General features: G+C 41.9%; 1 protein-coding gene across 1 annotated transcript in view; it reads right to left on the reverse strand.

The window, feature by feature from the left end:
• Positions 1-23388, reverse strand: part of LOC311128946 (von Willebrand factor C domain-containing protein 2-like) — a gene marked incomplete at both ends in the record, with an annotated part of 68713 nt that extends 45325 nt beyond the window's left edge. The window contains one exon of the mRNA XM_084161183.1: positions 22936-23388. Within this exon, the coding sequence (XP_084017309.1) occupies positions 22936-23388 (453 nt within the window). The remainder of the gene's footprint in view (positions 1-22935) is intronic.
• Positions 23389-24394: the final 1006 nt, after the last annotated feature.

Here is a 24394-nt window from a genome sequence, read left to right on the forward strand (position 1 = left end):
TTGTGAAGACTTACAGAAAACGTTTGACCTGTGTCATTGCCAACAAAGGGTATATAACAAAGTATTGAGAAACTTTTGTTATTGACCAAATACTTATTTTCCACCATCATATGCCAATAAATTCATTAAAAATCCTACAATGTGATTTTCTGGATTTTTTTTCTTCTCATTTTGTCTGTCATAGTTGACGTGTACCTATGATGAAAATTACAGGCCTCTCTCATCTTTTTTAGTGGGAGAACTTGCACAATTGGTGGCTGACTAAATACTTTTTTTCCCCACTGTACATGAGTGCTAAGTCATAATGGAAACCTAAGCTATACAGTAACTACAATCACCTGGGGAGCTCAACCATATTACGGTGTAACAGAAGGACAGTATGAAGTTCATTCTTACATGTTCTATGCTTGAGCTGTTTTTGAAAGCAAAAGTCGAATTGATTTATTTTTTGTTGAATTCGATTTTCATAATAGCAAGCTAGTGTAGCACATGGGGATGTGTGAAACTTACTCCTCAACCTGAAGTGTCGCCACACAGCAAATTCTACAGTGTTACTAACATTTTTATAATAATAATACTGAGTGTTAAATCAACACTGAAAGTGTTCAGTTTGTGGACCCATATAGACACCAGAACAGTGTTAAAGTGGCAATATGTAACTTTTTGGGCAACCTGACCAAATTCACATAGAAATGTGAGTTATAGATCTATCATTCTACTTGAAAGCAAGTCTAAGAAGCGGTAGATCTGTTCCATGTGCGCTATTTCTATGCTTTCCGTTCTTATGTTTTGTTTTTGTATCTTTTACTTTCGGTTTTGTACACCAGCTTCAAACAGCTGAAACAACAATATTTTTGGTTATGGAAAACATATTTCACAAAGTGCCTTGCCTTTCGAGTAAATTGTAGCGTTATCAATGTAGATGCACAAACAAAGATATTGAAACAAACAATTCTAAAAATCTACCTGCAATAGAGCATACTGGGAAATATGATAATGATGGGTAGTGGCTTTGGCTCAAGTGATGTCTATTCGTTTCAGGCCCCTGTATTAGGGTAAAACAAGGCCCTCAAAATAAGGTCTTATGAAATACGTATGTTATTGTGTTAAATAATATATATTTTTAATGACAACATATTCACTTAGGATCTCACTTGGTGAAGCCCATAGGTCCGAAAATGGATGAATGCAACAACCATGTCTCTGTCACTAACAAATAGTCATTGGTGGTAACTCTACAATTTACTCTAAAGGCACTCTGGGAAATATTTGAATAAGGCTTTACACTAAGCAGTGTGTTAATTTAACACTGCTCCGTCTATATGGGTCCACAGACTCAACACTTTCAGTGTTGATTTAACACTCTGTGTTATTTAATTTTTAACACTGGAGAATTTGCTGTGCACTTGCGCCATCAAATACAGTGGCTTGCGAAAGTATTCACCCCCCTTGGCATTTTTCCTATTTTGTTGCATTACAACCTGGAATTAAAATTGATTTTTGGGGGGTTTGTATCATTTGATTTACACAACATGCCTACCACTTTGTATATTTTTTATTGTGAAACAAACAAGAAAAAAACAAAAAAAAACAGAACTTGAGCGTGCATAACTATTCACCCCCACCAAAGTCAATACTTTGCAGAGACACCTTTTGCAGCAATTACAGCTGCAAGTCTCTTGGAGTATGTCTCTATAAGCTTGGCACATCTAGCCACTGGGATTTTTGGCCATTCTTCAAGGCAAAACCGCTCTTTCAAGTTGGATGGGTTCCGCTGGTGTATAGCAATCTTTAAGTCATACCACAGATTCTCAATTGGATTGAGGTCTGGGCTTTGACTAGGCCATTCCAAGACATTTAAATGTTTCCCCTTAAACCACTCAAGTGTTGCTTTAGCAGTATGCTTAGGGTCATTGTCCTGCTGGAAGGTGAACCTCTGTCCCAGTCTCAAATCTCTGGAAGACTGAAACAGGTTTCCCTCAAGAATCTCCCTGTATTTAGCGCCATCCATCATTCCTTCAATTCTGACCAGTTTCCCAGTCTCTGCCGATGAAAAACATCCCCAAAGCATGATGCTGCCACACTACATGCTTCACTGTGGGGATGTTGTTCTTGGGGTGATGAGAGATGTTGGGTTTGCGCCAAAAAGCTCAATTTTAGTCTCATCTGACCAGAGTACCTTCTTCCATATGTTTGGGGAGTCTCCCATATGCTTTTGGCGAAAAAACGTGTTTGCTTATTGTTTTCTTTAAGCAATGGTTTTTTTCTGCCCACTCTTCCGTAAAGCCCAGCTCTGTGGACTGTATGGCTTAAAGTGGTCCTATGGACTACAATCTCCGCTGTGAAGCTTTGCATTTCCTTAGGGTTATATTTGGTCTCTTTGTTGCCTCTCTGATTAATGCCCTCCTTGCCTGGTCCGTGAGTTTTTGTGGGCGGCCCTCTCTTGGCAGGTTTGTTGTGGTGCCATATTCTTTCAATTTTTTAATAATGGATTTAATGGTGCTCCGTGGGATGTTCAAAGTTTCGGATATTTTATTTTATAACCCAACCCTGATCTGTACTTCTCCATAACTTTGTCCCTGACCTGTTTGGAGAGCTCCTTGGTCTTCATGGTGCCGCTTGCTTGGTGGTGCCCCTTGCTTAGTGGTGTTGCAGAATCTGGGGCCTTTCAGAACAGGTGTATATATACTGAGATCATGTGACACTTAGATTGCACAAAGGTGGACTTTATTTAACTAATTATGTGACTTATGAAGGTAATTGGTTGCACCAGATCTTATTTAGGGGCTTCATTGCAAAGGGGGTGGATACATATGCACACACCACTTTTCCGTTATTTATTTTTTAGAATTTTTTTCAACAAGTAATTTTTTTCATTTCACTTCACTAATTTGTACTATTTTGTCTATGTCCATTACATGAAATCCAAATAAAAATCAATTTAAATTACAGGTTGTAATGCAACAAAATAGGAAATACCCCAAGGGGGATGAGTGCTTTTGCAAGGCACTGTAGCTATCTTTTCGCGTGGCGCTGACTGGTAAGCCGATTCAGGAGACATTTTTGTGTGATTTCTGCAGCCAAAAATACTTGATTTTGCAGCAGCTTTTCTGAAATTCTGCAATGTTTTTTTTCACGTTCATTTCATATAAAGCAATAAAAAGTAATATGTGCTCAGTTTTAGGACGATTTTAAGCAGAATACATAATACAAAAACAATTAGAAACATTTAAAATGCTCAATTTTGTTTATTTTCCTGAACAAACAGCTATTTTTCTGAACAAAAAAGGGGTGGAAGCTAGCTCAGAGTTCCAACATAAAAATATTAAACTAGGACAAAATAAACACCTGGGGTCCAATCTGCAATTAAGACATATTATATCTCAAGTTCATCTTCCATGAAAACAGTTAGAGACAAAGTTTCTTTTTTTGAACAAACACAGCTCTTTTACTGAACATAACGAGAGGTGGGGGGTGACCAAGGGCCTAGCTCATCTAGGCCTATATCTCAATGTAATCCTCCATTTTATCCTCCCTATCCTCCTCCATATCAATTGCTCCACTGCAGAGTCGTTGGTTGTGGTACATGAAGACCAAGGCTTGTAGGTTGTTATTAGAGGTTGATCGCCTACGGCTGGACAACACAAGCTTGTAGATACTGTTGTTTTGCTCATTATCAGCTGAGTTTGAGACTGCATCTTTGTAGCGTTTGGCCAGGGTGCTCAACACAGGAAGTCTCTCTTGAAGTCCATCCCAGAAGATATCCAAATCCACCACCCCACTCACTGTGGCTCTCAGTGCTGCTGTTCCTACATTGGTCAAGTAGGTATCCAGTTCATCTCTCGGTACCTCACTGAAGCCTGGAATAGCCTTGTAGCTGGACACTGTCATCCATAAACGCAATGTGACGTGGATCAAACACTAACTTCTTGGAGTAACTCCATGGCAGGCTGTCCATCTGACATGTACTTTGTAAGTTTTCCCTCTGCATTGCTGAATGCCACTTCAACAGTGCTCAAGATTTTTGTTTTCACTGCGTCAAGGTAGTGTGAACAAGCCTCATACTGTAGTTCTTTGTTGGCTGCAATGTTAATCTGCAAATCCTCTAAATAGTGAAAGATCTTTGTTGTCATGGGGCGTCTGCTCTGGAAGATGTCGAGAAGCTGCAGGATGACTTTGCACTTGTCTGCCATGATGTTCAGCTGAATCTGCAGCGACTGATCCAGCTCTTGGTCTTGTAGCATCTTATGGAGTTTCTCTACAGACTGTGGTGAACTTCGGCCACACACCTATGAATGGAACATAATAAATATTACTTATACTCACTGTGAAATGCCATCATGGCTTACAAAAAATGTAGGCCACTTTTTTCTGCATAATTACAATGATATACAGTTGAAGTCGGAAGTTTACATACACTTAGGTTGGAGTCATTAAAACTTGTTTTTCAACCACTCCACAAATTTCTTGTTAACAAACTATAGTTTTGGCAAGTCAGTTAGGACATCTACATTGTGCATGACACAAGTCATTTTTCCAACAATTGTTTACAGACAGATTATTTCACTTATAGTTCACTGTATCACAATTCCAGTGGGTCAGAAGTTTACATACACTAAGTTGACTGTGCCTTTAAACAGCTTGGAAAATTCCAGAAAATGATGTCATGACTTTAGAAGCTTCTGATAGGCTAATTGACATCATTTGAGTCAATTGGAGGTGTACCTGTGGATGTATTTCAAGGCCTACCTTCAAACTCAGTGCCTCTTTGCTTGACATCATGGGAAAATCAAAAGAAATCAGCCAAGACCTCAGAAAATAAATTGTAGACCTCCACAAGTCTGGTTCATCCTTGGGAGCAATTTCCAAACGCCTGAAGGTACCACGTTCATCTGTACAAACAATAGTACTCAAGTATAAACACCATAGGACCACGCAGCCGTCATACCGCTCAGGAAGGAGACGCCTTCTGTCTACTAGAGATGAACGTACTTTGGTGCGAAAAGTGCAAGTCAATCCCAGAACAACAGCAAAGGACCTTGTGAAGATGCTAGAGGAAACAGGTACAAAAGTATCTATATCCACAGTAAAACGAGTCCTATATCGACATAACCTGAAAGGCCGCTCAGCAAGGAAGAAGCCACTGCTCCAAAACCGCCATTAAAAAAGCCAGACAACGGATTGCAACTGCACATGGGGAGAAAGATCGTACTTTTTGGAGAAATGTCCTCTGGTCTGATGAAACACAAATAGAACTGTTTGGCCATAATGACCATTGTTAAGTTTGGAGGAAAAAGGGGTGGCTTGCAAGCCAAAGAACACCATCCCAACCGTGAAGCACGGGGGTGGCAGCATCATGCTGTGGGGGTGCTTTGCTGCAGGAGGGACTGGTGCACTTCACAAAATAGATGGCATCATGTGGAAGGAAAATTATGTGGATATATTGAAGCAACATCTCAAGACATCAGTCAGGAAGTTAAAGCTTGGTCGCAAATGGGTCTTCCAAATGGACAATGACCCCAAGCACACTTCCAAAGTTGTGGCAAAATGGCTTAAGGACAACAAAGTCAAGGTATTGGAGTGGCAATCACAAAGCCCTGACCTCAATCCTATAGAACATTTGTGGGCAGAACTGAAAAAGCGTGTGCGAGCAAGGAGGCCTACAAACCTGACTCAGTTACACCAGCTCTGTCAGGAGGAATGGGGCAAAATTCACCCAACTTATTGTGGGAAGCTTGTGGAAGGCTACCCGAAATGTTTGACCCAAATTAAACAATTTAAAGGCAATGCTACCAAATACTAATTGAGTGTATGTAAACTTCTGACCCACTGGGAATGTGATGAAAGAAATAAAAGCTGAAAGAAATAATTCTCTCTACTCTTATTCTGACATTTCACATTCTTAAAATAAAGTGGTGATCCTAACTGACCTAAGACAGGGAAATTAATTTATAGGATTAAATTGTGAAAAACAGAGTTTAAATGTATTTGGCTAAGGTGTATGTAAACTTCCGACTTCAACTGTAAATGACAATGACTTAAGCAATTGTAGAATGCATGTAGATTTTAATTATACCTATATTTCCATCTCTATGAACCTCTTGTAGAGGCCAAACTGCTCTGAGTGGTACTGCACTGCTGAGAGCCATGAGTTCCAGCGTGTTGCACATGGATTTGGAGCCATAGTTGCTCTCTTCCGTCCTGCCAGTTTGGTGGTGAGGAAGGTAAGGTATCTTCTTTTGCGTGCTCCTGCCTGGTAAAACATCTGCGTTCAGCTGATCAAAAGGTTTGCGGAAAGCACTCCCTATCAGATTCATGATGTGAGCCATGCATGTTATGTGCAGGGAATTGGCGAACAATGACTGAAGTGCAGCTTTGTAGGCTTTCTTCATGTACGCAGTATTGTCTGTGTCAAAGACAATGAAGTCATCATTGGAGATATTATGGTCTTGTAGACATTTCACCACCGCCATGGAAACTGTTGAATGGTTTCACTGCTCCAGAAACAATGTCTCTGCGAGGTAAACAAGAATTTTCCCCAAGGTATCCTTTTCAATTGGTGCGATGAGGATGTTTAGTACACATCTTCCTTCAACATCTGGAGTTTCATCAAAGATGACAGCCACTGGCTTCTCTGCAAGATGTTGCTTGAGTTCTTCCTTCACCTTCAGGTAGACATCTCCCAAGTACTTTTCCTGTAGCTGGTGGTATCCAGGGATGGCACCTCCAATGATGACTTTCTCCTTCAGAAACTGCCTCATTGTGGGGTGAACACTTTTGGAAAGGGGCATGTTGACTGCTGTGCAAGTGCGTACCCAATCTTCACAAATCTGAAAAATAACAATTGCACCAATTAATTAGATAAAATATATATCCGTGTGTCATAATCCACTCACACGTTCACACCTCTCCATCAGGCTTGGGGCTTGCTATCAACACGAGATCCCATTCCCATTCCCACTCACATTCTCTCTCTCTCTCTCTCTCTCAAAAAAAAAAATAGATTTGAAGCTGATCAATCACTTTCAATTTGAGGATCGATATTACTTTCGCATAAATTGTCTTCAAAATACTTGAGATTGTGTTTTTTTCTGAAGGGGTCGTAAGGGAGATAAAGAACAGAACACGTAAAAATAAAGTATTGTGGTTGATATGTACTTTTAAAACACTATTACCATTTCTAAAACATCCAGAAAGATTGTGCTTTTGTGATCCGTATTAAGTTTTACAGAGAGTTTAAAACGGCAAAGCTGACAAATTGCACTCAGTGCTTTGAGCAGCGCTCTCCATTGACAGACTGGGGAGAGCAAAGTGCCGACCACCCTACTAAAGCCAAGCTTAGCGGAGTAAAAGTTTGAGTAAAACGCCACTCACCTTGATTCTTTCAGCGCTTGCGACAGTCTTCCCTGCTACCACTTCAGTCATGGTGATCTGTCATGGTGATCTGCCGCTGCTGTGGGAACTGTTCTGACATTCTCATATGCTTTGCTGATTCGAAGTGACTGTTGATTGTTGACTTTCTCTTGTGTTCCAGCACAACGTTGCACGGAGTGCAAAACAATTTCCCCCAACTTTCATGTAAAACATTTGCATGGTCTGAGATTGATTTCTGTCCATTGTACTGCCTATCAGCCTTCAACTTCGCACGTGAATACGCTGATAGGCCAGGGGGAAAAAACGTTGTTGACGTGTGGTTGGATTGGGCCATTTTCCACGGTAACAATTCAGTAATTGGTAAAAATTACGAACCCGCTTTTGATTGGACCCTTTTATGCGCTAAAAGTGCGGGGATTGGTCAAAATTGCGAGCTCTCGCATAATATGGGCTGATTGGTTGATTTTGCATTGAATTATGCAATCAGAGAATCGCGGAATCCTGGAGGGACTGAATACGGAGGAAGTGGTACTCGCTAAGTAAGCAGTGTGATGACGTTGAATCAATGTAGGAAACTGATTGAATTTGCAAAAAGTCATGAACGTAAGGAAATGTAATCTTTTTTTCAACCAACTTTTAAATTGTTTTGTTGAATTCACGTTGAATTCACATTAGTTGACAACTCAACCAATTGTAAATTCAAACAATACATTGAACTGACGTCTGTGCAAATGCTGTATATAAACACTGGATTGCAGATGCTATATTATAAATTATATACAAAAGTATGTGGCCACCCCTTCAAATTAGTGGATTTGACTATTTCAGTGACACACGTTGCTGACAGCTGTATAAAATCGAGCACACTGCCATTCAATCTCCATAGACAAACATTGGCAGTAGAATGGCCTTACTGAAGAGCTCAGTGACTTTCAATGTGGCACCGTCATAGAATGCCACCTTTCCGACAAGTCAGTTCGTCAACTTTCTGCCCAGCTAGAGCTGCCCCGGTCAACTGTAATTACTGTTATTGTGAAGTGGAAACGTCTAGGAGCAACAACGGCTCAGCCATGAAGTGGTAGGCCACACAAGCTCACAGAACGGGACCGGCGAGTTTCTGAAGCGCATAGTGCATAAAAATCATCTGTCCTCGGTTGCAACACTCACTACCGAGTTCCAAACTGCCTCTGGAAGCAACATCAGCACAGTAACTGTTCGTTGGGAGATTCATGAAATGGATTTCCATGGCTGAGCAGCTGCATACAAGCCTAAGATCACCAAGCGCAATGCCAAGCGTTGGCTGGGGTGGTCTAAAGCTCGCCGCCATTGGACTCTGGAGCAGTGGAAACGCGTTCTCTGGAGTGATGAATCACGCTTCACCATCTGGCAGTCCGACGGATGAATCTGGGTTTGGCGGATGCCAGGAGAACGCTACCTGCCCAAATGCACAGTGCCAACTGTAAAGTTCGGTGGAGGAGTAATAATGGTCTGGGGCTGTTTTTCATGGTTCGGGCTAGGCCCCTTAGTTCCAGTGAAGGGAAATCTTAACGCTACAGCATACAATAATATTCTAGACGATTCTGTGCTTCCAACTTTGTGACAACAGTTTGGGGAAGACCCTTTTCTGTTTCAGCATGACAATGCCCCCATGCACAAAGCGAGGTCCATACAGAAATGGTTTGTCGAGATCGGTGAGGAAGAACTTGACTGGCCTGCACAGAGCCCTGACCTCAACCCCATCGAACACCTTTGGGATGAATTGGAACGCCGACTGCGAACCAGGCCTAATCGCTCAACATCAGTGCCCGACCTCACTTATGCTCTTGTGGCTGAATGAAGCAAGTCCCTGCAGCAATGTTCCAACATCTAGTGGAAAGCCTTCCCAGAAGATTGGAGGCTGTTATAGCAGCAAAGGGGGCACCAATTCCATATTAATGCCCATGATTTTGGAATGAGATGTTCGATGAGCAGGTGTCCACATACTTTTGGCCATATAGTGTATGAATTGGCCATTGAGAGGCTTTAATTAAAGCCACTGGACATATTGGCAGTCATCCATTAAATTAAATGTTTCAAGGACAAAATTAATGTATTTAAGTATTTTTATGTTGTTGTGGGGACAGTAACATTAGTCATTTCTAAAAATTATACTTTAAGGATTTTTAAACATATATATTTTAAATATACATTATGGTGTCTGTAATAGAATAAATGTGGCAAAAACGAATGTAGACATTAATAAATGCGTTTCTATAGCTTCCAAAATATTTTTTACAATGGTGGGGGAGTGCCAAGATGGAGGCATGGTGGCTTCAACACAGCACCCCGAAATTAGTCATCTAGTGTATATATACTGTAAACCATTGGTATGTGCCCAGTGGGATGGTGTGGTTAGCTAAGCTAGCAAGTCTGTTGGTTTGTTTGGTTACCCAGGCAACTACTGTAGATATCTATTAAACTTACTAGCTACTTCAGCAGATGTTGAACACATTTATACTGGCAAATGAACATATTTCTAGTGGCAAATGGGGTAAACATGGCTGCCAACCTTTGAAGATAGCTAGGAGTTACATTTCCTATTGTGAATGTCAATTGCTCCATCCCCTAGTCTGAGGGCCCCCCCCCATAAAAGAAGAAACATGGCTTAACCTCCATGACCAGGGTGGAATAAAAATGTTTACAATTCACAGGTCAGATGTATTACAGATTATTTTAACGTTGAAAACACACAATACTTTACCACATGGTTTGAAGCTACTTTGAGATTATTTGGGCATGAGATTTAGAGTATGCTAACTTGGGGACATTGAATTATATTTGTTTTTGGTTAGAAAATACTAATATTAATGATTGGTGGCAGTGGCTAACCATAGGCTGGATTGCAGTCTCTCCTTGTCCATAAGGAACAAAAATGTAAATATGTAATTAATTTGGGTGAACTATCCCTTTAAAATAGGACCGTAGAAAATCCTGCCTAGAGGTAGGTCTCCAAGAGGGTTGGCCACCCCTGATCTATGTTTCCCAAATCCTCTGGGTTTGAATATGTTCATGTGATATTTGATTTCTATAAATTACCCCACATCTAAAATCTAATGAATATCAATCTTCAGGTGGTTGTGGCTGATTTGCAAAACTTGCCATCATCTTACTTTACATAGACAAGATCTTTAGAATTTACAGTACGCCTACCATTTTCACCTAGCAGCTTGTGCACAATAATAAAATGACAAAAAGTGATAATTGAGGAAAGGGGAGTTTCAATATAGCCATTTTATGTAGCCTTGATTCAACACTGTCCATAAATGCTTTCAAAGACAAATAATATAATAAAAGTATGAGGAATAACAGTAGTGTTCTTGCACACTAATTATTATATATTTTTTCCCATTGTAGGGGATGGAAATTGTTCTAATGACTTGCATCAGCAATTGTGAAAGACAAAATAAATCACAAAGATAATGTACCCAAATTGGTAACACTTTACTTGACACTCAGCGTCATAACACCTATGACACGGTCACAACCATGTCATAATATTATGTCATAACAGCTGACATGACCCATATATTGACACCTGTTGTGACATATATTGCGTTATTTTATGGCTGGTTATGACACCTACATAAGAGTGTCAAAACCCACATTTCATAAATTATTTGATGTTGTAATGAATTCTTTACAGTCATGTTTTTTTCCATCGTATTTCAAATAACTTGTAGAAAATGCACTTTATGACATTGTCAAGAAGCATTTTGATCATCCTGTGTCACTTTACTTGGACTAAGAAAATACACTTTATGACACTTTCAAGAAGCATTATGACCATCATTATCCCATAAACCAGATAGGCCTCTCGCATACATGCCCTTATGATAGTCATCAGTCAAAAAGAGGGTGTCTTGTACTGCTCTTGAAATCTGCTCCTGGTGTCATAATCAGCCATAAAATTACTACCGTGGTAGGTTTTGTGGGTTTTGACACTCTTACGTAGGTGTCATAACCAGCCATAAAATAACGCAATGACATAGCCTAAATCTGCCCCTACATCCAACCCAAATTATCTTTCAATGTATTGTCCCCCCACTAGAATCAGTTACACATTTGGGTTCATAATCTGTTTGGGCAAAATCATTTTCATATTTAAACAAATCAGGTCACCCTACCAAAATTCCTGCTGAATGCCACCTTTTCGATGTTACAGCCTAATGAACCTAGTGCTAAATTGCCAATGTCCAAAAAAGGTGAATTTTTGTAGCCTATGGATCTGGGCTCTTGCAAGTGGTGGATGAAATCACTAGTATCACATTCTGTCAAAAGGAAGAATTTTGCTACAGGGACAGGAGTGACAGCAAATGATTTTGTTGAAAATTATGTACAAAACAACATTTTGTTCATAAACTTTGTTCAGTAGTACCTGTCCAGTGTGCCGTGGCTGCCTGATCCAACACTGCGCAACAGCAGCTCGCAACTCCGGGCGTTTCTGCATGTGGGCATTCCTGCATCTGCAAGAACCCCCCCCCCCCCCCCCCAAGAACACCTGCCATTGCCGTCGTCAACAGAACTGCGGGAAAACAGTGCCCAACAGGCGGGGACAAAGGACACTGTCTACCTGTGTACGGCTAGCTAGCTACCATTGTCACCCCCGCCCCTTCTTCTGTGGGGTTTATCGGCGGCTGGCATCCAACATTATTGTGCATTAATGCCATGTACTGTACTGGAGTACAGTACATGGCATTACTCTTGCCTCCCGCCTGTCCTAGCTTAAAAATTTACCAATAGAAGTATAAAGGGGGATTCCTGCAGATGTACGAATGCCCACATGCAGGAACGCCACGAATTGCAGGCCACAATTGCACCCTTCCCACCTGTTCCACTCTAATCGCGAGGGGCATTTCTTTGCAAACGCGCATCTAATCACCTTGGTCCCGGACCCTTAATAAACCAATCACAAGCTTCAATCTGCTGCGGTTCACACTGATGTTGCAGGAAAATGATGGATCTTCCGCGGTTACAATCCTTGTGACGTAGAATTGCAGGCGCATATGCTTCATCTCAAAACGATTTGGAGGAACAGTTTAAAAGTTAACGCACTGAATTAACTGGATTAATTAGAAAATAAAAGCAGTACTTTTTTCAATCCGTTCGAAATAAGAGGTGTGGCATGTGAGCGTGAGAAGAGGGTCAAATGCGTGTGTCTCATGCTCAATACGTGAGAGTTGGCAGCACTGGTGTTAAATTATAGCCGTGGTATAAGCAGGATAATCAACTCGGGGCTCTATGCGTTCTATGGAAAATAATGCACAATGTGAAAGGTGTGTGACACGACTGGCTAGCGGAGTAATTCAAATAATTATATTATATAATTGGCCTAATTTTAAATTGTACTATTTGTTCTAAAACTTTTACTCAAATCAAAATCAAAGTTTATTGGTCGCGTACATAGTTTAGCAGATGTTATAGCAGGTACAGTGAAAAGCTTATGTTACTAGCTCCTAACAATGCAGTAAACTGTCAAACAGGTACACAAATAATCAATAAAAAAACAAAAACAGAAACAGAAAGAACAACAAGAAATCAAGAAATGTCATAACAAATCCAATTAACAACCCAAATAGCACTGTAACAGTAATCCAAATGCAATCTATACACATCCACACCAGATTAATTTACACAAAATATACTAGGAATTATATGATACTCTCCTCTACTCATAAGGTTTGGTATGTTTCTTTACACTATAATTAAGCAATAAGGCCTGAAGGGGCTAAGGGCTGTTCTTATGTACAACGCAACGCGGAGTCCTGGGATACAACCCTTAGCCGTGGTATATTGGCCATATACCACAACCCCCTGAGGTGCCTTGTTGCTATTATAGACTGGTTACCAACGTAATTAGAGCAGTAAAAATATATGTTTTGTCATACCGGTGGTATACGGTCTGATATACCACGGCTGTCAGTCAATCAGCATTCAGGGCTCGAACCACCCAGTTTATAATAACAAACATGAACCCTGTAAATAGTGTATATTGTGTTTTATTGACAGAGAGAGAAAAACAATGCTCTAACAGCAGATTAGGGAGGCATCATGGGATTAGCTAGCCTACGGTGTCTAATATAACATTTCCTATTTCACATCAGTAAAAAAAGGTATTACATTCACAATAGCATTACTATTCAGGGCATATCTCTGCATGGTTTTGTTTATGTTTGTCATGTCAGAGCTACTGTACTGTATTCAACTCATCGTGTATCCCCCAGGTGTTCCTCCTGTCACTGTGACAGGTCAAAAAGATATGTTCTGAGATAAAAGTTGGTACAATTCCTTCTCATGCTTAGAATGATTGCTGCATTATCCGGCAGAGTTCTATTAAACACTACTGGGGGATATAGGCAACAGTGTGTGAGTGAAAAATGGGTCTATCTATGCAAGTGAAAATGATGAGCAGCACTATAGTATAGGTCATGTTTATAAGCCAGTTCATGGCTTGATCAGAGGAAGGTTGGTCAGGGAGATGGCTGATGAAGAGTCTGGTGACGATCATGTAAAGGGCTACTCTGGGAACCAGTCATGTAGAGTCATGTAGCTACTGGACTTCTCCTCCTTCACAATGTATGGCAACCAGTTGGGTGATGCCTCAGCAGCTCTGGGTGCCAGAAAGCTCACCACACACAGTTCAGAGTACTAGCCAGTCATCCTCACTACAAGCCCTCTGCCTCAGCACTGCATTAATTTACTGCATCTCCCATTCTTCTCAGGCTTCAGGTGACTCTTCAATTGATGTTTTCAAAAGATCAGGAACCAGCAGCCAGGTGAAACAAAAAAGCTGTTACATTTTCCAGATGCATCATTCGAACAAAAACAATTAGCCAGCTAGCTAGCTAGCTAACCAAGCCAAAAAGAGTTGACCTGCCACTATAGTCTATCTGCAAATCTGTGGGTCAAAACCACCAGATATATGCAATAAAATTCAACATTATCAAAAACAAAACAGCTGATAAAAAAAAAAAAAAACTCTAACAAATAATTAAACATGTACATATTTACAGGAGTTCTCTGTTTTAGCTCTCTGTTAAGGCTGCTCTCTGTTTAGGCTGGTGCCATGGCAACTACAGAACAATAAATAAATGACTATGCCATCTTATCTGGCTCTCACCCGACTGACGCATACCCCTCCAACGTTAACTACCCCTCCAACGCTGACAATGTGCTTCAGCCTCTTCCATCATGTAATGTCCGACTCCAACACGACTAATTGCCATGTTTAATCATCATATAAATAGATCAGCCCAGTTCAGGCCTTAGAGTAGGCCTTGGTATGGGTAGATTTTAACCAGTATAATAGGCCAGTATAGTAGGAGAGTATAGTAGGCCAGTATAATAGGCCAGTATAGTAGGCCAGTATAGTAGGCCAGTGAAGTAGGCCAGTGTAGTAGGCCAGTATAATAGGCCAGTATAGTAGTCCAGTATAGTAGGCCAGTAGGCCATCCAATCCAAGATGGCGTAGCAGTGCGGTCGTGTTTTTTTGTGTGTCCTTGTGTAAATAGACCGTTTTTTTTGTGTGTGTCTATTTTGTACATTTCTCAATTTTTACTTTTCATTCTTTAACTAAATATACTTTCCTGCAACCCGCCTCACCCAACGTGGAAAGTATTCTATTATTTCTTTAAAACTTTTATCAAGAACCTTAAGCTGAAACTAGTCCAGCTGCAACCGAATGGTTACTTGCTATTAGCCACCGTTAGCGTCTTCACCATTGTCTGTGGCCTGCACTACCCACCAGCCAGCTCTAGCTCTAGCCTGGACAATTTGTCGGCCAGTCTGCACAGCGTGCTATCGACCCAGAGCATATCGGATTTTCTGCAGGAATCACTGGACCCTAGCTCCGGATCATCGCAACCAGCTAGCTGCAACCAAATGGCTGTTGTCGTTGGCTAATTACCATTGCCCCTTAGCAAGCACCAGTTAGCCTTGAGCTAACCTCGAGCCAGGCCCATCTCCCGGGTATCTACCTCTCTGTCAACCGGACGGGACCTCCTAGTGTTGACACGGAGCTCCGCCGATCCAACACGACTGGTTTGCCGACGAAATCGTTTGATGTGATTTCAACAGGCTTCCCGTTACGACGTCGACCATGAAGATCCATCTGCTAGCCCCGGCCCGCTAGCACACGCACGCCGGGCCTCTTGCTCGCCAGTGCTGTAGCAGCACCCCGAACTACCCCCTGAACTCTCCTATTGCGGTTCAACGGACCTTATGATAACTCAGCTATACAGCTGATGCCTGCTGGACTGTTCCTTTATACGGTACCGCATCCTGTATATGTTTAGCCTCAGCCCAAACTTTGTCGCCATTACCAGCTGTTGTCTTAGCTCTCTCGAATAACACCTGTGATTGCTTTATGCCTCTCTCCCATATCAATATGCCTTGCTTATTGCTGTTTCGGTTATTTCTTATTGTACTATTTCACTGTAGAGCCCCCAGCCCAGCTCAACCTGCCTTAGACAGCTCCTTTGTCCCGCCCCCCCATACACGCGGAGACCGACTCAATCGGTGCCTCCAGTGATGCTATCTCTTTCATCGTTACCCAACGCTTAGGTTTACCTCCACTGTACTCATATCCTTCCATATCCTTGTCTGTACATAATGCCCTGAATCTATTCTACAACACCCGGAAATCTGCCCCTTTTTTTCTAAAGCCTTTAGCCTTATCCTTATTCTATTCCTCCTCTGTTCCTCTGGTGATGTAGAGGTTAACCCAGGCCTTGTAGCCCCCAGTATCACTCCTACGCCACAGGCGTTATCATTTGTTGACTTCTGTAACCGTAAAAGCCTTGGTTTCTTGCACGTTAACATCCAAAGCCTCCTCCCTAAGTTTGAGTTATTCACTGCATTAGCACACTCCGCCAACCCTGATGTTCTAGCAGTGTCTGAATCCTGGCTTAGGAAGGCCACCAAAAATGCAGAAATGTCCAACCCTAACTACAACATTTTCCGTCTCGATAGAACTGCCAAAGGGGGTGGGGTTGCAATCTACTGTAGAGATAGCATGCAGAGCTCTATCATACTATCCAGGAGCTTCTACTTCTAAAAATCCACCTTTCCAGAAATAAGTCTCTCACTGTTGCTGCTTGCTACAGACCCCCCTCAGCCCCGAGCTGTGCCCTGGACACCATATGTGAACTGATCGCCCCCCATCTATCCTCAGAGTTCGTAATGCTTGGTGACCTAAACTGGGATATGCTTAACACCCCGGCCAACCTACAATCTAAACTAGATGCCCTCAATCTCACACAAATTATCAACGAACCTACCAGGTACAACCCAAAATCTGTAAATCTGGGCACCCTCATAGATATCATCCTGACAAATATACCCTCTAAATACACCTCCACTGTCTTCAACCAGGATCTCAGCGATCACTGCCTTATTGCCTGCGTCCGTAATGGGTCCGCGGTCAAACGACCACCCCTCATCACTATCAAACACTCCCTAAAACACTTTAGCGAGCAGGCCTTTCTAATTGACCTGGCCCGGGTATCCTGGATGGATATTGACCTCATTCCATCAGTAGAGGATGCCTGGTTGTTCTTTAAAAGTGCTATCCTCTCAATCTTAAATAAGCATGCCCCATTCAAAAAATTCAGAACTAAGAACAGATATAGCCCCTGGTTGTCCTCAGACTTGACTGCCCTTGACCAGCACAAAAACATCCTGTGGCGTACTGCATTAGCATCGAACAGCCCCCGCAATATGCAACTTTTCAGGGAAGTCAGGAACCAATATACACAGTTAGGAAAGCAAAGGCTAGCTTTTTCAAACAGAAATTTGCATCCTGTAGCACTAACTCCAAAATGTTTTGGGACACTGTAAAGTCCATGGAGAATAAGAGCACCTCCTCCCAGCTGCCCACTGCACTGAGGCTAGGAAACACTGTCACCACCGATAAATCTACAATAATCGAGAATTTCAACAAGCATTTTGCTACGGCTGGCCATGCTTTCCACCTGGCTACCACTACCCCGGCCACCAGCTCTGCACCTTCCTCTGCAACTTGCACATGCCCCCCCCGCTTCTCCTTTACACAAATTCAGACAGCTGATGTTCTGAAAGAGCTGAAAAATCTGGACCCCTACAAACCAGCTGGGCTAGACAGTCTGGACCCTTTCTTTCTAAATTGTCGCAACCCCTATTACTAGCCTGTTCAACCTCTCTTTCGTAACGTCTGAGATCCCCAGAGATTGGAAAGCTGCCGCGATCATCCCCCTGTTCAAAGGGGGTGACACTCTAGATCCAAACTGTTACAGACCTATATCCATCCTGCCCTGCCTTTCGAAAGTTTTTGAATGCCAAGTTAACAAACAGATCACCGACCATTTCGAATCCCACTGTACCTTCTCCGCTATGCAATCCGATTTCCGAGCTGGTCATGGGTGCACCTCAGCCACGCTCAAGGTCCTAAACGATATTATAACCGCGATCGATAAAAGACAGTACTGCGCAGCTGTCTTCTTCGACCTGGCCAAGGCTTTCGATTCTGTCAACCACCGCATTCTTATTGGCAGACTAAATAGCCTTGGTTTCTCAAATGACTGCCTCGCTTGGTTCACCAACTACTTCTCAGATAGCGTTCAATGTGTCAAATCGGAAGGCCTGTTGTCTGGACCTCTGGCAGTCTCTATGGGGGTGCCACATGGTTCAATTCTCGGGCCGACTCTATTTTCTGTGTATATCAATGATGTTGCTCTTGCTGCTGGTGACGCTCGGATCCACCTCTATGCGGACGACACCATTTTGTATACATCTGGCCCTTCATTGGACACTGTGTTAACAAACCTCCAAACGAGCTTCAACGCCATACAATACTCCTTCCGTAGCCTCCAACTGCTCTTAAACACTAGTAAAACTAAATGCATGCTCTTCAACCGAACGCTGCTTGCACCCGCCCACCCGACTAGAATCACTACTCTCGGCGGGTCTGACCTAGAGTATGTGGACAACTACAAATACCCAGGTGTCTGGTTAGACTGTAAACTCTCCTTCCAGACTCACATTAAGCATCTCCAATCAAAAGTTAGATCTAGAATCGGCTTCCTATTTCGCAACAAAGCCTCCTTCACACATGCTGCCAAACATGCCCTCGTAAAACTGACTATCCTACCAATCCTTGACTTCGGCGATGTCATTTACAAAATACCCTCCAACACTCCACTCAGCAAATTGGATGTAGTCTTTCACAGTGCCATCTGTTTTGTCACCAAAGCCCCATATACTACCCACCATTGTGACCTGTACGCGCTTGTTGGCTGGCCCTCACTACATATTTGTCGCCAAACTCACTGGCTCCAGGTCATCTATAAATCACTGCTAGGCAAATCCCTGTCTTATCTTAGCTCACTGGTCACCATAGCAACACCAACCTGTAGTCTGCGCTCCAGCAGGTATATCTCACTGGTCATCCCCAAAGCCAACACCACCTTTGGCCGCCATTCCTTCCAGTTCTCTGCTGCCAATGACTGGAACGAACTGCAAAAATCTCTGAAGCTGGAGACTCTTATCTCCCTCACTAACTTTAGGTGTCAGTTGTCAGAGCAGCTTACCGATCACTGCACCTGTACACAGCCCATCTGTAATTAGCCATCCAACTACCTCATCCCCATATTGTTACTTATTTTGCTAATTTGCACCCCAGTATCTCTATTATACATCATCTTTTGCACATCTATCATTCCAGTGTTAATACGAAATTGTAACTATTTTGCACTATGGCCTATTTATTGCCTTACCTCCATAATTTGCTACATTCGCTCACACTGTATATATATTTTCTGTTGTATTTTTGACTTTTTGTTTTGTTTTTTACCCCATATGTAACTCTGTGTTGTTGTTTTTATCTCACTGCTCTCTTTTATCTTGGCCAGGTCGCAGTTGTAAATGAGAACTTGTTCTCAACTGGCTTACCTGGTTAAATAAAGGTGAGAAAAAAAAATATATATATATAGTAGGCCAGTATAATAGTCCAGTATAGTAGGCCAGTATAATAGGCCAGTATAGTAGGCCAGTATAATAGGCCAGTATGGTAGGCCAGTATGGTAGGCCAGTATAGTAGGCCAGTATAATAGGCCAGTATAGTAGGCCAGTATAGTAGGCCAGTATAATAGGCCAGTATAGAAGGCCAGTATAATAGGCCAGTATAGTAGGCCAGTATAGTAGCCAGTGTTATAGGCCAGTATAGTAGGCCAGTATAGTAGGCCAGTATAGTAGGCCAGTATAATAGGCCAGTATAGTAGGCCAGTATAGTAGGCCAGTATAGTAGGCCATTATAGTAGGCCAGTATAATAGGCCAGCCTACCTCAAGCATGGTACAGCTCCAACCATGGCTCAAAGCATCCAGTTTGCCATTGATGAATGTGCTTGGGGAATCTCCAAGCCCATTGATAAAGTGCAAGGTGCCTGTAGTTGTGCAGCACAAAGTGTCATTACTAATCAGCCATATCCATTACGCCCCCCACTGTCACAGCCAAGATGCTTGAGACACTTGAGAATCTTGGCCTGAAGGATGTTTAAATGCATACCAGATTATCTAATATAATCCCATTTTGTCAATTTCTAATCCACAGAGTAGGCGTAGGCCTGAATACAAGATACCATGATTTACTGCATCATAAGACTTGCACATTTACATCTTTCCCACTGCCACCAGGTTCAGGCCCAGCCTCTCCTCTAACCTTAACCTTAACCCCAACCTTAACCTCCCCTCTGCAGATTCAACACCAGTTCCAGCACCAGACCCAGTCACAGCACCAGAACAGGTGTGGAGGAGGGACCCAATATCTAACCTTCACCCGGAGCGAGTGGACCACAGGGGAGTGCCACCCTTGACATCCGGGTCTAGGGCTCCCTTGTGTGTCTGCTTGCTCCTCAGGTTGTCCTTCCTCCCCGCTACAGACCCAGTTCCATCACCAACCCAGTACCCGGTTTCTAGCACCAGACCACCAGATGAGGCGCGGAGGAGGGACCAAAGATCAAACCTTCACCTGGAGTGAGCAGGCCACAGGGAAGTACGACCATTGACCTCTTGATCTAGGGCTCCCTTGTGTGTCTGCTTGCTCCATAGGTTGTCATTCCTCCCCTCTACAGACCCAGATCCCGACCCTGCACCAGCCCTGGTTCCTTGTTCCTGGTTCCTGTTTTTTCCCTGGTCTCCAGTTTTCCGACCTAGTCCTAGCACCAACACCACTTCCAGTCCAGTCCTGGCCCCAACACCAGCAACAACCCAATTTTCTCCCGGTCCCAGACCCCTTCACCGCCCACAACACAAAGACACAGACACAGACACATTGTGGACTGACTGATGGACTGACGGACTGATTGACTGACAGACTAATTCTCCCAATTATTTTGTTTATGATTGATTACTTTTGTTTTTGTTTTTGTTTGATTAGATGACCATTGTAGAGTTACCACCCATGACTGTATTTGTTAGTGACAGAGGCATGGTTTCAAAGCTATTGAAACGTTTTATTTTTTTAAATCAATCTGCAATAGAGCATGCTGGGAAATATGATAATGACATGCATGGTTTTGGTTCAAAGTGATGTGTATGACTTTCAGGCCCCTGTATTAGGGTAAAACTAGGCCCTCAAAATAAGGTCTTATGAAATACGTATGGTATTGTATTGAATATATATTTTTAAAGATAACTTATTCACTTAGGATCTCACTTGGTGAAGGCCATAGGACTGGAAATAGATGAATGGAACAAATATGTATCTGTCGCTAACAAATACAGTTATGGGTGGTAATTCCACAATTTACTCGAAAGGCAAGGCACTCTGGGAAATACTGTATTTGAATAGGACTTTACACTAAGTTGAGTTAACATTTAACACTGTTTCGGTGTAAATATGGGTCCACAGACTCAACACTTTAAATGTTGATTCAACACTCTGTCTTAATGTATTATATTACACTGTAAAAAACACAACTTGTTTTAACGGTAAATTACTGACAACCAGTTACCTGTAAGTTACTGTAAAAAAGGTACAGTATGTTACTGTACATTACTGTAAAGAAAGCACTTCCTTACAATAATGTACTGTTAAACTAAAGTTTATTTGGAATTTACAGTAACATAAGATACCATTAAAAACAAGTTACAGTTTTTACAGTGTATAGTCATAGTGCAACATGAACTCATCGCTTTATTTACCTAATACGCCAGATTTTGACTTCAGCAGAAACGTCAAATTGGGATTTGGAGTCATTTGCCACTCAAAATCACCAAACTGATTACATAGCAATAATATGATATAATAATATGCCATTTAGCAGACGCTTTTATCCAAAGCGACTTACAGTCATGTGTGCATACATTTTTACGTATGAGTGGTCCCGGGAATGAACCCACTACTCTACCAATTGAGCTACAGAGGACCACAAATGTTAAGGTTAGGTAAGAACCCTGAAAAGGTTAAGGTCCTTTTATTTGGTTTTCCTAAATTCATCACTGTGAATCATCATTATTTTAAAATTCAAAATAATAAATAATTCAAACAATATAATATTGCATTGTGTGCGCACAGTTTCAGATTGATCCAGTGAAGCATTGCAATACTGGACTATTTTGAATGAAGTCTGCCCAAATGTGCCGAATTGGTCAATTGATACATATTCAAGTACAAAACTATAGAGAACATACAAAAATGATATGGTAATACAAAATGGAAGTTTACACACTCCCAGGAATGTCATACATGATGGATCATTAGCTTATACACTAACTTTCAGACATCTAGATGGCCGGGCGGGGTGGGTGTGGAGCCAGAGACAGCAGGGGTTCAAACTGTAGAACCCAGTTTCTACATTTGAATATAAAAATTGATTTTATCAAACAAAACTATGCTACATTGTATCTCTGGGACCCTTAGGATGACAAATCAGAGCAAGATTACTGAATGTAAGTACATTATTAACCTTCAGAGGTGAATGTATCAAACCAGTTGCCGTGATACGTTTTTTGTTGTTGTGCGCTCTCCTCAAACAATATAATGGTATTTGCTCACAGTAATAGCTACTGTAAATTGGACAGTGCAGTTAGATTAACAAGAATTTAAGCTTTCTGCCCATATAAGACATGTCTATGTCCTGGAAACAGTCATGCTAATCACATTAGCGCATGTTAGCTCAACCATCCCGTATGCGGGACACCGATCCCATAGAGGTTATCACTGAAGAATTTGTTGTGTGGATTCTACGACAGGCAGAGACCATTGGGGAAAAACAAAATACAAGTTATAGTTGACCCTCTTGATCTGGCATGGATTTACTATGTTATGAGTGGGCAAACAGCAGTCAACACTGCATTGTTTTGATCACATTCAATTGTCACATTCAGCTCATTAGGCCTACCTTAAGCAACACTAATTATATACCTGCTTATTGTGTGTATTGTGGTACAAATGCAATTGCATCCAAATGAGAAATGAACATTTTAAATGATTACAAACGACTGATCAATAGACTACGCAAATTAAAACAATAAACACCAAACATCCCTACCTTAAATTCCTCCAGGATCTTGTATGTTTTCCCCCTGTATTCACAAAAGTTTTTAACCTCCTTGCATTCGGGACAGCATCCATTGTGCTCCACTTTGGTGCACTTAGGGTGTATCTTGGGGCACTCCGGCTGGTCGCACACCGGCCCATCCTCAGTGCACATGCATGGGCAGTTTGAGTGTCCTGGGAAGAAACGCTCCCCCAGTTTGTAAACGAAGCCACTGTCGTCCACGCAAACTTTCCCCCGGTAATCATCGAAAATTATGTTGTCGCTGTTGGCAGTTCGCTCTGCCTCGTCCGCAACGTAATCCTCGGGACTGAGGGAGGCTGGTGACAAGGTGGCGTGGAGGACAAGGAGGACAATGCAGGTTGTTGGAAAGAGAGGGCCCATCCTTCGCCGCGGTATTCCTATTGCAGTCAAGGAGAGGGTCGAAGTTGCATTTACTTTGCCCATTCCATTCCCAGTCTGTGCAGCATGAAGGGAGACAAGGCTGTGTGGGTGCAGGTGCAGGTGCAAAATAGACATGCTGATGATATCATGCAAATGGAATGGGATATTTTCAATTAGAAGTGTCCACAACAACGGACACATTCCCAGAAAATATTTACAATCTAACACAGCAAATTCTCAAGTGTTAATTCAACACTTAGTGTTAAATGTAACACTGGTCCAGTGTCTATACGGTGTAACAGTTTAAAGAAAAAGTTCAACGTTAACACAAAAGTCTAACATTTCGAGTGTTGATCCAGGTGTTAAATGAATTATGTTCGTGTTAAATTAACACTCACTGGTGTAAAATAACCCCAGTGTTGGTTTTAATAACCAGTGTTAAACTAAATCCTAATTAAAACTAAAATGTAATTCCACACTTTTTGCTATGAGAAAATGTTGCAGTTTTAAAGCTAATTTCAAGCAATTCCACAGTTTTTGCTATGGGGCAGTGAAAAAATATGTTACTTTTTACTGAAATGGTTGTTCCAGTTTAGATGGTGTAGGTCAGGGGTGTCAAACAAATTTTTCCCCGGGTGCTGCATTCGATCTTCAACGAGGTCCAGAGGGCCCCACTGAAAATGTGTTAAATTTCCTCACTGTCAAAATGTGTCCTCTATCCGTCGTTTTTGAAATTTACGATGTTCTCTGACTGTCTAGCTTTCATTTCGGTGATTATTAGCGAGCTGGAAACAGTCAAGAAACTGTATGAATGTAGGTCCATTATCATTTCTACACAGTTTCGATTTGGTTTTAGTCATTTAAAATGGGCCGGATTGGACCGTATGTTTGACACCCTGGTGTAGTCTCCTATCTTGGTCTTCCCAACCCTGGCAGTCATTCTAAATGCAGGTTGTGGGTGAATAAATTTTTTAAAAATGTAATATCCCCACTCTGACTGTATTCCAATAGGAATTACACACCACGTTGCAAGCCAGCATAATGTGACTTGCAGGCCTGATGTGGCCTG

This window comes from Coregonus lavaretus (genome assembly GCF_964263955.1).
Source record: "Coregonus lavaretus genome assembly, chromosome: 5".
Classification (NCBI taxonomy): Eukaryota; Metazoa; Chordata; class Actinopteri; order Salmoniformes; family Salmonidae; genus Coregonus; species Coregonus lavaretus.